This window comes from Protobothrops mucrosquamatus, unplaced genomic scaffold (genome assembly GCF_001527695.2).
Source record: "Protobothrops mucrosquamatus isolate PMUCROS unplaced genomic scaffold, P.Mucros_1.0 scaffold7101, whole genome shotgun sequence".
Classification (NCBI taxonomy): Eukaryota; Metazoa; Chordata; class Lepidosauria; order Squamata; family Viperidae; genus Protobothrops; species Protobothrops mucrosquamatus.
This window is the reverse complement of record NW_015392909.1, coordinates 1,128-16,383: the sequence shown is the minus strand read 5'-3', so window position 1 is coordinate 16,383 and position 15,256 is coordinate 1,128. Positions and strand designations below refer to the sequence as shown.

Genomic DNA, 15,256 nt, shown 5'->3' with positions numbered 1-15,256 from the left:
GAAAATATACAGCAAAGAGGGTACACGAGCCAGGGGGAATCCAGCAGGATTTTCACGAGCACCATGTGACAGGGTAGAAAAATAGCTGACAATGGGTGGTCTCAAAAACCTAAGCAGAAGACAGACCTGGTTATTATTTGAATAGTCCAGAGTGCTACAGGGAGTCAGAAATCAAAAAGCATAACAAAATAGCCATTTTTCCATTTTATTATCAGGGAAACCACAGTTTTAAATCTTCAGCAAGCCCAGCAATGAAAAACGAGCAAACTTTATCGTAGATAATGTTGATAAACGTTATGAATTACCTGACCACGTAACAAAGGCACATAATTTTTCTTCGGGGGCAGCACAAGTCGAACCAAAAACAATGTTTTTCTCCTTCTGGATTTTCTGAATCCACTTGGAAAATTGGGATAGGCTTATATGCAGAGGAACTCCTTCATCAACTTGATTCTTAATTGAAAGAAAAAAGATCTTGTTGATAACATTCAGAATCTAGATTTAGATATGATTTTATCGACACTGATATTGATATTCCTGATTGGACCATGAAGTCAAATTCTACCAGCATTGTATAAGAACCAAAAAAAATTAAAAATCCTCTAATACACAAAATGGTGAAAACAACCAATATATATCCATTTTAATTTGATTTCCAAGACTGCACGCTTTAATGAATAGAAATGAACAGCTGAAAACAGAGAAGAATTTAAATCAGCAATTTTAAAAGGATTCAATAGAAATGAAAACTTTTTCAGTGATTGCTAGAGCCTTGGAGCATCAAAGGAAAGTCATATTGTGATGATAAAAGAAATATGTTCAAGCCAGCAAGCAAATTCCTTTAAGAACATTCATCAAAAGTTAAGTAAAATGCTTTAAAACAAAATGTAACTAATAACTCTTGACTGCAATCTACTGAAATTATACCTGTTTTATTCCAGTTAGCTCAATACAAAATTCAGAGAGAGTTGGATGTTCCTGGGGCTGGATGTACATATGAAATTCAGTCTCAATTTCTCCATTTGAGGTGTTTAAGAGAACTGCTGGAAATTCAACTATGTCAAAAAAACAAAAAAACAAATAAAAGATTATATTAGTTCTAGCACTATGTAAACAGTAAGCCATGAAGTTGATCAGGCTAATAATACAATCTCCATCTAACCTTAGTTTAAATCACAGAGCTATCATTCAGATAGCAAAGATGTAAAGAATGAATTTGAAGCACATTGCATTCTTCTTAAGAGGAATAAAAATTCAAACTATTGTGCTTATACCGGATTCAAAGCTGGGCCGAACATTTCAGCAGGTTTTTAGCAGCACCTTATCAAAGAATTTACAGCAGAGGGGAACAACAGAAACAGACCGTGAAGGGGTGTGTGGGGGGGTCTCTAACAATGCTTTTCTAACAGTGCCATTGTAACTTCAAACCATCACTAAATGAAGGTTGTGTGTCAAAGACTAACTGCATTTGCGTGAACTATGTTCAAGCCTTCTCTTTGCCCCCCCCCTTCATACGGAAGCAACTGTTAAAATTATTAAGGCTTGACTTACTTATTTCTTGACATCTTCGGCCATCCTTCCAGCAGGTGGACTCAAAATCAATAATTATTAAGTAGTCAAACAGTTGCCCTGCAATATTGGGGGGAAAATCATATATTATCTCATTGTCATAACCTGCAAATAATAACACTGACTTTGTGAAGTTAGTGGCATACTCACGCAGCTTGCGTTGGTTGTGACTTTGGCCACCAGGAGAGGGTTTAGAAACACTTCGAATAATGCCCAGCTGCCTATCAAACAAAAGAAAGAGACAAAAATCCATCATTGCAAATTTTACAGGGTTAAAGCAAAGGTCCCATTAGGATGTAATTCAAGGCCATTCCTGTTGGGTTTTTTCCCCTTTGGCAACTTTAAGACCTGTGGACTTCAACTCCCAGAATTCCCCAGTACCTATGCTGGCTGGGGAATTCTGGGAGTTGAAGTCCACAAGTCTTAAAATGGGCAAGGTTGGACACCCCTGAATGTAAAGCTCCTGTATTTTAATGACTTAGGGTTCATGCTGGCTGGGGAATTCTGGGAGTTGAAGTCTAGAAAGCTTAAAGTTGCAAAGTTTGGAGACCCCTGCTCTACAGCTTGGTCCAAACGGGGGTTGCAGCCCCAACCAACCGAAAGGTCGACGCCACCTGGGCCCCTTACCTGGCCAGCTGCCTCGTCGCCATGGCAACCGCCGCCCCGCGCCCCGGTCCCACCCGGCTCGCTCTAGTCGGCGGCCGCCATTTCAAACAGCCCGCCGCGGTGCAGGCCCCGCCTCCTCCCCTCGATGCTTTCGGCCCATCGACTAAGAAGGTCTGCCGCCTTCCATTCGCTCTCTTGCTTCCTCCTCTAAAGCGTCGGCAGCTATGCGAGGGGCGAGGCTGGCGGCGGCTCAGGCCCGAGCAGACGATTGCCGAGCAAGGATTCTCCTCGATTGCAAGAAGGGCTTCCCTGGGAATGGGGTGCAGAGATCCAGGTCAGGCTTCTCACTAACTTCATTTTTTCCCCCTTGTCCCCCATTTTTTTTAATGGGGAGTGGGTGTTAGCAAGGAAAGGCGATCCCAGGTTAATTGTTGGGAGGCAGTTGCTTGCAGGCGAGAGAAGATAGATTGCAATTCTCCCTTACACGTGTTTGCAGGCTCGCACGTGGTTGCCAGCCCTTGAGAATTGCACGGCTGGAACCACGCGCTGCTTTAGAGCAGCTTGCTCCAGCTTTAAACCTGCTGCTTTTACACTGCTGGACCACTCTCCCCATACCCCCCCCCCCCAGCCAGATTTAAAATCAAGGGGAACTTGCTGATCTCCACCTGGTTGGGGATTATGGGAGCTGCTGTCCCGCAGGCGAGGCTGGGTGCAAAAAGGGTGCTGAGAGCTGCTGTTTATTTTATATTATGATCATGGCCTTAATTACATTATGCAAGTTGTCATTTCAATGCGATATTAGCCACTTTAAGGTGTGTGGACTTCAACTCCCAGAATTCACTGTGAGCATGGAGGCAGGGGAATTCTGGGAGTTCACTTTAAAGTTGCCAAGTTTGGAAAACATAGTTGCAATCCATGTTTGTAGAATAGTTCAAAGCACTAAGTAATGTAGCTGCCTCTGCTACTACTTTCATTTGCTGTTCTCATTAATTGGATTATTTACATTATATGATTCATATTACTTACATATTACCTTCGAACAGAGAGTCTTATTACTGTATGGAGGGAAAAAATCTTATTTGCATCTCTATAAAATTAGATTGGATTAGATTGGACTAGACTAGACATCGATGGATATATAGATATGGATGGATGGAGATAAATAGATATAAATAGATGGTAGACAGACTCTGGAAAGAGTACAGAGAAGAGCAACAAAGATGATTAGGGGACTGGAGGCTAAAACATATAAGGAAAGGCTGCTGGAATTGGGTATGTCTAGTTTAACGAAGAGAAGGATGAGGGGGGACATGATAGCAGTGTTCCAATATCTCAGGGGCTGCCACAAAGAAGAGGGAGTCAAGCTATTCTCCAAAGCGCCTAAAAGCAGAACAAGAAGCAACGGATGGAAACTGACCAAAGAGAGAAGCAACCTAGAACTAAGGAGAAATTTCCTGACAGTTAGAACAATTAACCAGTGGAACAACCTGCCTCCAGAGGTGGTGAATGCTCCAACACTGGAGGTTTTTAAGAAGAAACTGGACAGCCATTTGTCCGAAATGGTATAGGGTTTCCTGCCTGAGCAGGGGGTTGGACTAGATGACCTCCAAGGTCCCTTCCAACTTTATTATTATTATTATTATTATTATTATTATTATTATTATTATTATTATAACAGATGTTTTTTCATTAGTTTATTACTTTTTTAAATTATTTTCTGTACTGTTTTTGTTTAACAGATAAATTCCACCTGAAGAGAGATTTATAAAATAAAATGATCGCACAAACTAGTGAAGTTGTAAAGAAAAGGTATTGTGAAGATGGGGAAACTGGAGGAGAGAACCGGAAGGCTAAAAAAAAGAGGAAGACTGAGAGAAATGACATTTGCCCAGCTCATCAGAACATTAAACTTTCCGGTGAAGTAAGATTTGTTTATGGATATATTATTCCAGAGGATTGCATGTTTTAGTTTACCATTCCCCACATTATTGTTTTTTTATCAATTTAAATATTGGGTGGAGTTTCCAAATGTTTTTCTGGCTTTGCTTTAGTTTGTGCCTTTTAAAGTTTTTGTATCATTAGTCCTTCTGAGAGGTTTGCTGTAGTGTAGGGGGTTTCAGTCTGTGTTATATTTTTAATGCTGCACTTCGTTGTTTATATCTATGAATCATAAAAGTTATAATTAGAATGATGTATTATTCCAGTTGGCTGTTCTTACATCTTTTTCAGCTTTGCCTTTTTTTCCCCCCAAGTTTCATATCCAGAATTAGACAGAAGTTTAATAATTTGAATACTGCAAAAGCTCCAGGAACTTTTTAGAAGCTGCTTGCATTTTGTCCATAGCTGAATTTGTCAATGTGGGAGGACTGTTTTTATAAAATTACCTCTGGGACTAAAGTTATTTGGCATTTATTGTGTTTATGTAAATGATGTCCAAGCTTTGTGAAGTTAATGCATATCTAACAAGTTCGGTCTATTAACTGTGTTTCCCCTTTGCCTCTGTGTGTGTGTTTTTGTGGCATCCTTTTGCAAGAAATGAATTGTCCTTTCTGGATGTTATTTGTGGGAATGGGGCCTTGTCTCCTGATATTTTCTTTGGGAATGGTAACACTCCTGAATCAATTCTCTTGGTTTCCAAGGTGAACCCACCCCGTTTCTCTGCTCAAATGTTTGGAGAAAGCCAAATCAGCTATGAGCAACTGGGTGAATTACTGAAGTATGCCACAGAGGGAAAACATCACAATGTCACTCAGCCCAGGTAAATGTGCTTTTAACCTTATGCAAGGTATCTGTCCATCTTAGGTGTTCAAACAGTACAGGTAGTCCTGACTTAAAACAGTTCATTTAGTGCAGGGGTCTTCAAACTTGGCCCTTTTATGACTTGTGGACTTCAGCTCCCAGAATTCCTCCCCTAGCTTGCTTGGCTGAGGAATTCTGGGAGTTGAAGTCCACAAGTCTTAAAGTTGCCAAGTTGGGAGAGCCCTGTTCTATGAGACCAACACCTGCCATACCACTTGCTAGATCATTCACTGGAGAGCCAGGGTTTCTGTTTCCTAAATGTTTAGAATAATAACTGAGAAATAGATTTGCGCGGGCTTGGCTGGTTAAAGGAACATAAGAGGTAATTGTGGCCCCTTGTGGTACAGTTGGTGTCGTATCCACCACCGAAGGCAGCTGGCTGGTGTCGTAGTGATAATTTTGCATCACGTGGATCAGCTCCATTTCTACCGATACTACCTGCAGTTCAAACATCTCCGAAAGACCTTCAAACACGTAAGTCATTGAACTTTATCCATTTGGTGAGATGGCTAGTCTAGGAAATTGTGTATTATATGGCAGCATGGAGACCTCGTAGACCAATGAGCCTGACCTTGGGTCTAAAATAACTCACAGTAGAACCGAACAGGAGCATAACAAGGGAAAAGTCCAATTCCAACCCCCTACTCAGGCAGGAAACCCCCTATACCATATATAAAACTCCTTCCTCTTCCTATTTTCCCCATAACAACAACCCTGTGAGGTGGATTGGGTTGACACAAAGTGTCTGGGCCAAAGTCATCCAGCTGGCTTTCATACTTAAGGCAGGATTAGAACTCACCGTCTCCTGATGATTGGCCCAAAGTCACCCATCTGGCTTTCATGTCTAAGGCAGGACTAGAACTCACTGGCTCCCAGTGATTGGCTCAAAGTCACCCAGCTGGCTTTCATGCTTAAGGCAGGACTAGAACTCACCGTCTCCTGGTGATTGGCCCAAAGTCACCCATCTGGCTTTCATGTCTAAGGCAGGACTAGAACTCACTGGCTCCCAATGATTGGCTCAAAGTCACCCAGCTGGCTTTCATGCTTAAGGCAGGACTAGAACTCACCATCTCCTGGTGATTGACCCAAAGTCACCCAATCAGCTTTCATGCCTAAGGCAGGAGTAGAAGTCACCATCTCCTGGCTTGTAGCCTGGTGCCTTAATTAAAATTAAAATCTAATAGTTTATTTACCAGGGTGGTGTGCTTTACCAAGGCAGGCAAAAATCTCCTGAAATCACCGTTTCTTTCAGCAGAACAGAAGTAACTGCAACTTTTCCCAATGCCATTATTGATTTTTTTTTTCTTTCTTTTTTCTTTTTTGCCTGCCCTTGCAATTCTCTGCTGTAACAGGATACTTCGAACCAGGGAGGCTGACGGAGTGATTGGGGGGGGAAACAGTTTTGGAGCCACAAGGAAACATATGGCTCTAATTTAGAGGGTATTCAAGACTTTCCAGGAACAAGTTCAGCCTCCAATTCTTCTCAAGAACGATCTTTCAATTTTTTTCCTCTTTTTTTTTCCTTTTTCCTCTGGCTGCTGCCTGGAAGTCGAGGTCATTAATACGACGGCTGGGTTGACACAAAAGAAACTTGTTTTTCTTGGGAATTTTCCCCAGAAAGGGTTATCTGTCTCTCCCGGACCTTCCCCCCCTTTTTAAACAAACCAGCCCACAGTTTGAGAAGGTTAGGGGGGGAAAAAAAAGCCACTGTTGTTTTGACCACAAAGCCCAGGCTTTTGCAAATGAATTTTTTGAGCTTATTGGCGTGTGATTAAAAAGTCTGCTCCCCCTTCTCTCACACACACACACAAAAACACATGAGCACAGCTAGGAGATATCATCGGAGCTGCTTCGTGGTCATAAATTGTGTTTGCAAGGCGCTTGAGGAGGAACTGAAACTCTAAAAACAATAGCGAAGGCAGCATCAATCACTGGGTTGTTAAAGGGAAAGGAAAATAATTCCTCAGAACATTTAGCCAGAAAGTGTCTGGGGCCCTTCTGAACATTTAATTACACCCTGTGCTTCTTAAGTCTTAAATTTGTATTTATGAAATTATTGAAGAAGCCACTTCTTTTCCCTGGAATTATTCTTAAAAACAAATGCCTTTTTGTTTGTTTGTTTGTTTCAAGGCCATGTCATGGCTGATTAGGTGTATTTGTATAGGTAGTCCTTGATATAGGACAGCCGAGGCAACTTTCATCAGAAAATTCTAAATGCCCCCTTCCTCTGACAGAATATATGGAAAGGAATGTGGTGTTATGTCACTGTCTTCCTTTTTGCCTCTGTTCTATGTCTTTGATCAGCGTTTCTGTCTGCCTGCCCTTTCTGGTGACTTTATCGAAAAACCTGGTGGATCGGGCACAAACAACTGTCAACAGCTCAGCAGGGAAGGTATTAATATATTAATATAACATATTTCATCCATACCTTTGTGATTTCCTGAAAGTCCAGGTGGATACATCTGGTGTGCAATGCCTACAGGTAATCCTCGACTTAACGACCACAATCGCGATTGAAATTTCAACCCAAAGCCATTGCGGTCATAAGTTGGGTTGGACTCAATGGTCATAAGTTAAGTCTGACCCTGTTTTACGACATGATTACAACAGTGGCTAAACAAACCATCCTGGTCATTAAGGGAACACCACCATTGTAAATGTGAGAATTGGTCATAAATATGAGAACTGGAGTTTGTATGGCACCATTGTAGCTTCAGACAGCCACTAAGCAAATGATTGTAAATGGAGGACTACTTGTATAGTCTATATTACAGGGGTAGGCAAACCTGGCTCTTTTATGACTCGTGGACTTCAACTCCCAGAATTCCTGAGCCAGCATGGGGGAACTATGGCCCCTTCATGACTTGTGGACTTCAACTCCCAGAATTCCTGAGCCAGCATGGGGGAACTATGGCCCCTTCATGACTTGTGGACTTCAACTCCCAGAATTCCTGAGCCAGCATGGGGGAACTATGGCCCCTTCATGACTCGTGGACTTCAACTCCCAGAATTCCTGAGCCAGCATGGCTCAGCTTGGAAACTTCTCCCTTTCCCCTCAGCATGGCTGGTTCAGGAATTCTGGGAGTTGAAGTCCACGAGTCATAAAAGAGCCAAGGTTGCCTACCCCTGGTCTATAACCTGTATCTTTGTGCAAATGATTTGGCCTTGTATAAATCATGGGTGACTTTTTTTAAAACAACAACAACAACAGCCAAATTGTGCCCCTTTATGAAATTGGGCTGCTTGAAACGGATTCATTTAAAAATTCCCTTATTTCTAAAGTGCTTGGTTTCCAAGCAGAGAATAAATGGGAAATACTGTCTCAGGCAGAATGTAGTTAAACAACAAATTGGCATATGTGAAGAATGAAAATGTGTTGTTTTTTTATTATTATTGCTGGTCTTCTTGCAGCTTGATTTTATTTTACGGTTATTTTTTTAATGTATCGAAAGGGGCATTGTAGATATTTTATGATACCTTAATTTTACTTTGATTATACTGGCCACTGCCCTGTAACCATTGAATTGGTGGATAAGCAGCAGTAACCCGTAAAATAAACCAAATGACATGTAAAAAAACCCCCTTTTTTCTTCTCAAAATACATACATTGAAGAGACTGCTGACAGAAAAGGGGCAAAAATGCTAATATGGCTATTTAGAGCAAATGTGTCATTGGTTTCAGAGATGGATGAGGATCCCATAATTCAGAAATACGCCGAAAAGGGCTGTAGTCTCTCAAGTTATATTTTAACTGGCGAGGAGATGCTACTCCATGATTACCCTATAAAAGGTAAGCTGTCTTAGAATCCACATATATGATCAATTTCTGGATGTCCAGAAGAGGGACACATCATAACCTTAGTAGTTAGAACTAGACTACCTGCTCTTTCAGAAATTTGGCCTTGCCTAAATGGGGAAACAATGACCACAGGTGGGCAAAAAAAGCAGTGGAAATAGAAGTTATTTCTGACTTCCCACTGGCTTCCCTATTGAGTCTTCTTGTGGGAATCTGGAAATCTTCCCTTCTCTTCCCTGTCCTCCCCTCCCCTGCAGGCAGATAAATGACTGCTGCTGAGTGGGGGAGGGAATGAGGGATTGCAAGAGTGACTGGGAAACTGTCACAGAACGTTGAAACTGAAAGTTGCTTTTAGCACAGCAGCAGCCGCCGCCACATTCTCCAAATTTTAATTCTCTTGAGGGTCATGAATCCCAAATTTTGGATGCATTCTGTAAGTTAGCCCATTTGAGGTACCTTGGATCAAAAGCTGTTGTCCTAGGATGCATTGTTTCGCCCAGTTAAAGGTCATGAGAATGAGAATTTTAGGGGTATTTAGATAAATAAAATTATTCATTTGATTGTCTGTTCCTTCCAAAATGATAACAGAATGATAGTTCTAAGCTGGGTTTTTTCCCCTCTAGTCCATGATTGGCACAACAGTTTCTGCCATCCTTTATTTCTTCATTTTTATGGTTATGAGTCACATAGAGTAGCCCCAGGGAGAGCTATTATTATTATTGTTGTTGTTGTTACAAACACTTGAACACCATCGGCATTGGCAAATTTACCAACAATCAATTGCAAAAGGTTTGGTTTACTTGGAACAGCTTGCATCCTGCAACAATACTTTTAACACCACCAAACAACCACATCTGTCTCTCCCAGATCCTTGGGAAGGACTCAGTGGGTAGACAAAAATGCCAAATTTAGTCTAAACATCTGGCTGACTGTGCAACAAACCATAATAATAATAATCCATGTCTAGGATCCATAGGCTGCACTGTGCTGGCTAGCCCTTTTGCAAATGTGACGGTTGTTCATTGCTTCTCCAGGGTGTGCTGACTGCAGCCATTTTGTCCAGACTCACTGCAACGGCCCGGTTACAGATAGCAGCCCCCTCTTTGGATTGGACTGCGAAATGGTATTTATTTTGTGTTGCGTTACTCTCCTTCCCCTTGCAAAGGGCTGGATCTCAGCAAATAAGAAAGGATTTCTTACTTATAAAAATGTACCTTGAAGTTTTCAGTTCTTGATTCGGGGGACAGCTCTAATTTGTGACTGAGTGCATGCAAAGCTCCCCAACTTCATTTCCAGCCAGGAAGGGAAAGGATCAGTGGTAGGATTCAACCGGTTCGCATCACTTTGGCAGAACCGGTAGCTAATTTTTTGTTGCCCAGGCCCAGAATGGACTTCCGAAAGTGGCATCCACGCAGAGAACTGGTTGTTCACCTATTTGAATCCCACCACTGGAAAGGATGACATTTGAGAGGTGTTATCCTTCCGTAAAAGAATCCATCAGTTCAGCGTCTCATTGGAGGGAGGAAAGGACCACCAAGAATCATTAGCCTTTTTTCACCCTTTTTCATTTTGACCAGTGTCTCACCGATAAGGGGTCAAAACTCACCCGGATTGCAGTGGTGGATGCTAGCGGACGGTGCCTTATGAATGAGCTGGTCAAACCCGAATGGCCAATAAGGAATTATCTTACCTGGTATGTTGCTTAAAGCTATAAAACTGTTGTAAAAGTTGGACGTTATCCAGGATTTTGAAGGTTTTTGGCACGGTAGTTGCTTAAAATGAATGTTCCTCAATTGGATACAGCTTCTTTTTGAAGGCCAAGCCACATATTTAGATAAGGTGTGTGCATGTCTGTTTGTTTTAAACTTTTTTTTACACCCTGGCTGTGTTTACGCAGGAGAGGTGTGTGATTGGGACCATGGTATGTGGGTATGTAATCTGGATTCCCAGAGGGCAGAGAGGTCTTACTAGGAACCGCCTCCATCCTGCGACGATATCTGTAATACCATCAAACATCCACATTTGCCTATCCCAGGTCCTTGGTAAGGACTCAATAGGTAGACAAAATGCCAAATCCAGTCTGAACATCTGGCGGACTGTGTGATCATCATCATCATCATCATCATCATGTTGGAGGGGACCTTGGAGGTCATCTAGTCCAACCCCCTGCTTAGACAGGAAACCCTATACCATTTCAGACAAATGGTTGTCCAGTCTCTTAAAAACTTCCAGTGTTGGACCATTCACCGCTTCTGGAGGCAGGTTGCTCCACTGGTTAATTGTTCTAACTGTCAGGAAATTTCTCCTTAGTTCTAGGTTGCTTCTCTCCTTGGTTAGTTTCCATCCATTGCATCTTGTCCTGCCCTCAGGCGCTTTGGAGACTAGCTTGACTCCCTCTTCTTTGGGGGTAGCCCCTGAGATATTGGAACACTGCTATCATGTCCCCCCTCGTCCTTCTCCTCATTAAACTTGACTTGCTCAATTCCAGCAGCCGTTCCTTGTATGTTTTAGCCTCCAGTCCCCTGATCATCTTTGTTGTTCTTCTCTGCACTCTTTCTAGAGTTGAGCTTAACTGTGTTCGTAAGTTGAGGACTTACCTGTACAGGTATTGTTATCTGGGCTGGAATCTATTACTTTGTTGGAAGACTCTCGTTGGAAAGCGTCATCTCAGACGGCCCTGAAATGTTGTTTTTGTTGTGTTTTGAAGCTACTCCGGCATCACAGAGAAGCTGCTTCAGCCGGTGCAAACCACCCTCGCAGAAATCCAGGCCCGATTAAGGAATATGCTGCCTCCTGACGCCATTTTGGTGGGCCATTCCCTAGATGCTGATCTCCGAGCTCTAGAAGTGAGTATATCGATTCCACAGTCTCAGCCCACCAGGTCTTGGCCTAAGGTAGCGGCCTCCAAATGGGGCAACTTTTTAAGACTTGTGGACTTCAAAAATGGAAGGGGACGTTGATTCCCACAAGGAACAGCTGCAAAAGTTGATGGAGTTAGCAGAGAAGGCTAATAGACTGCTTTGATCGAAGAAGAAAAAAAAACCACACAATTCCTTTTGTTTGCCCTTGGAAACCACTTCTGGACTTTGTGCTCGAGGTGGGGGGGAAAACGAAACTTTGATTTGGGGTTTTACCATTTAGATAGCTTTGTTGTTCTAGAAACTAGCTAGTTTATACTGTTACGTAAAAGTAAAAAGTTGAGGTTTGATGTTATCACCTTATTCTACTTCACCAAAAGGGAGTCGGGAGTATCTTTCTTTTCCCCCCCCCTTTTCCTACACTTTTCCCTCCCCTATTTTTCCGACTATTTTCTTTTGTATTTTTGTCTTTTATATTGTAAACTAATTTAAAAAAAAGACTTGTGGACTTAATAATAATAATAATAATGACTCGTTTGGAGACCCCTGGCCTAAGATACAGAAATAGACTAGAGCAGGGGTAGGCAACCTTGGCTCTTTTAGGACTCGTGGACTTCAACTCCCAGAATTCCTGAGCCAGCCATGCTGAGGGGAAAGAGAGAGGTTTCCAAACTGAGCCATGCTGGCTCAGGAATTCTGGGATTTGAAGTCCACCAGTCATAAAAGAGCCAAGGTTGCCTACCCCTGGACTAGAGCAAAACATTCCAGATCCCGATTTGAAAGCTTTATGTACAGGGGGTCCTCACTATACGACCACAATTGAGATTGGAATTTCTGTGGCTGAGCAAGGCAGTTGTGAGTGAGTTGTGCCCAATTTTATGTCCTTTTTTTTTTTTTTTTTGCCATGTTTGGTAAGCGAATCCCTTCCGTTGTTAAGCGAATCACGTGGGTCGTTAAAGCAAAGCCTGCTTCCCCCCAATGGCTTTGCTTGTCGGAAGCCAGCTGGGAAAGTCCAAAAAATGGCAGTCGTGTGACCCCAGGATGCTGTAACCGCCATAAACACATGCCAGTTTCCAAACATTTTTTTTTTTAAAGTTTTTTATTGTTTTCAACATAGAAAAAAACACATCACAAGTACATCACAATTGAAAACCCCCCCCACCCCCCACCCGGACTTCCCAAACCTAATCCCAGGATACTATTCAACTAAAAGTAACCTTATATTAATATCCCTAACTCCACAAAATATAATTCTACATAAGTAGGTGCAATATATATATATGTAAAAAATTTTTTATCTAAAAACCTAACTTATATTCCACCATTCTATACTTATTTTGAATATAAACAATCCATCTTCTCCATATTGATAAAAATTGTTCATTTGAGTGATCCTTCAAATAAGCTGAAATCTTTGCCATCTCAGCAAGATGCGAAACCTTCACTCTCCAGTCCTCTATTGTAGGTAAAACTTTACTCTTCCAGTTTTGAGCTATCAACAAACGGGCAGCAGTTAAACAATACAACATCAAGTTCGTTTCTTTTACANCATTTGAGTGATCCTTCAAATAAGCTGAAATCTTTGCCATCTCAGCAAGATGCGAAACCTTCACTCTCCAGTCCTCTATTGTAGGTAAAACTTTACTCTTCCAGTTTTGAGCTATCAACAAACGGGCAGCAGTTAAACAATACAACATCAAGTTCGTTTCTTTTACATCCAAATTATGTGTGATACCTAGGAGAAACAATTGAGGCAAAAAAAAAATTCTTCTTTTAAAAACTTGCTGTAAATTCCACCATAATTTTATCCAGAAGGCCTTAATAACCTTGCAAGTCCACCACATGTGAAAAAAAGTTGCATCTTGTTGTCCACACCTCCAGCACTTGGATTCATAGTTCTCATAAATGCGAGACATAGTTGCAGGGTCCATGTGCCATCTGTAAAGCATCTTATAAAAATTCTCGCGTAGATTTTGTGCCTGCGTAAATTTCACATTTCTCACCCATATCAACTCCAAACATTTTGATCACATGACTGGACTGGGGTTTTCATAAATGCGAGGACCGGTTGACGTCCCTTTTTTCAGTGCCGTTGTTAACAGTCACTAAATGAATGGTTATAAGTCGAGGACTCCCTGTAGCTGGTCAAAATGTCGGGGGTTTTGTTTAAAAGACCTTGTTTTCAAATATCTTTCCTTTTTCCCTCCCACATTTCCAGATGATTCATCCGAAAGTTATAGACACTTCGCTTCTCTACACCCGTAAAGGGGGCAGAAGGTTCAAGCTGAAGTTCTTAGCAGCTGCTGTTCTAGGGTAAGATGGTTTGGGTTGAGTGCCTGCCTCCAGGCATGTCTCCTGACACTTTTCAATTAGGACATCTCTGAATTGCTCCCTTTCCAAGGGGAGGGGAGGGTTGCTGACAGATAATTAAAGACTTGTCAGTCCTACAAGTATACCTGCTTAAGGCAAGGGTGTCCAACCTTGGCAACTTTAAGACCTGTAAACTTCAATTCCCAGAATTCCCCAGTTTGAAATTAGTCCTTGGTGGTCCCTGAACTTGATTGTTTTCTTGCAGACGTTTTATTATCAAACTAGATAACACTATCAGTGCTATAAAGGGAGTGGGATTTGCGGGGCGTAGGAGAAGCAAAAGGGGTGAAGAAGGAGCAGGAGGACTACGCTGTCCTTGGTGCTCTCTGAGCTTGGTGGTTTTCTTGCGGATGTTTCACTACCGAACTAGGTAATATCATCGGTGTTATAATTTCCATAGTTTCAACTGGGAAACTGCGTATTCTAGACCCAAAAGTTAAAAAGATTCTTAGACACACTCAGATAAATCAGCCATCAGCAGGCGCATAGAGATAAAGAACATCTACATATCATTCAAAACAGACAATCAAAAAGTCAGAAAGCAATCAAAGAGACTCAAACACCTCCTGGCCAATAATCAACATCCAGACAAACAGAGATTAACCCCAAGAATAACGCTAGACCAATAGTCAGGAAGTAAACAATACCCCAATCAAGCCACCAACTCAGACAACCAAGCTGACAGTCAACAACAGCTGAATCAAGGATCCACTAGGAACACCTCACCAACACTGACACTTGTATATAAACAGAGAACAAACCCTTCTAGCACTGATGAAATTATCTAGTTGGGTAATGAAACGTCCGCAAAAAAAAAAGACCAAAGACCCTCAGTTCAGCCCTGAGCTCCAAATATTCTATCTAAATTCGCCTGCTTCTTTGCTACCCAATAGAGTATGTAAATGTTCATGGGTGTACTACATGCACGGTTCCTTCTTGTAGGAAAGAAATTCAGAGCAAGGCCCAATTGGGTCACGATCCCACCGAAGATGCCCAGTGCGCCCTTGAGCTGGCCCAGTATTTCATTGAACGAGGAGCCAGGAAAGTAGGTATCTTGGCTCTTTTGAGACTGTTGTTTAAGGACAGGAATAAACATATCTTTACACCGTACCCTCCTTGCCGAGTCACTCTAATTGTAATTGTGATCAAAGAGCAGATAATGGATGCCAAGGGGGAAAAAATCCCAGAGTTTTTAAAAGGGGGGAACTAGCAAGCGATCTGACATATAGCAGTAGCACTTAATAGCACTTAGCAATAG

At 41.9% G+C, this 15,256-nt stretch overlaps 2 protein-coding genes across 2 annotated transcripts; one reads left to right on the top strand and one right to left on the bottom strand.

Annotated features, from left to right (window-relative positions):
- Positions 1-305: 305 nt before the first annotated feature.
- LOC107300444 (ERI1 exoribonuclease 2-like) lies at positions 306-2,219 on the bottom strand (the record flags this gene model as incomplete). The annotated part of the gene is made up of 5 exons (XM_015829769.1): positions 2,197-2,219; positions 1,720-1,790; positions 1,552-1,629; positions 928-1,055; positions 306-453 (listed from the first exon to the last, which is right to left on the bottom strand). Coding segments are annotated over exons 1-5 (448 nt in total), but the record flags the coding sequence as incomplete, so codon positions are not given.
- Positions 2,220-4,829: 2,610 nt separating this feature from the next.
- LOC107300442 (RNA exonuclease 5-like) lies at positions 4,830-15,043 on the top strand (the record flags this gene model as incomplete). The annotated part of the gene is made up of 9 exons (XM_029287001.1): positions 4,830-4,933; positions 5,322-5,448; positions 7,279-7,366; positions 8,657-8,764; positions 9,805-9,893; positions 10,348-10,463; positions 11,478-11,616; positions 13,847-13,941; positions 14,941-15,043. Coding segments are annotated over exons 1-9 (957 nt in total), but the record flags the coding sequence as incomplete, so codon positions are not given.
- Positions 15,044-15,256: the final 213 nt, after the last annotated feature.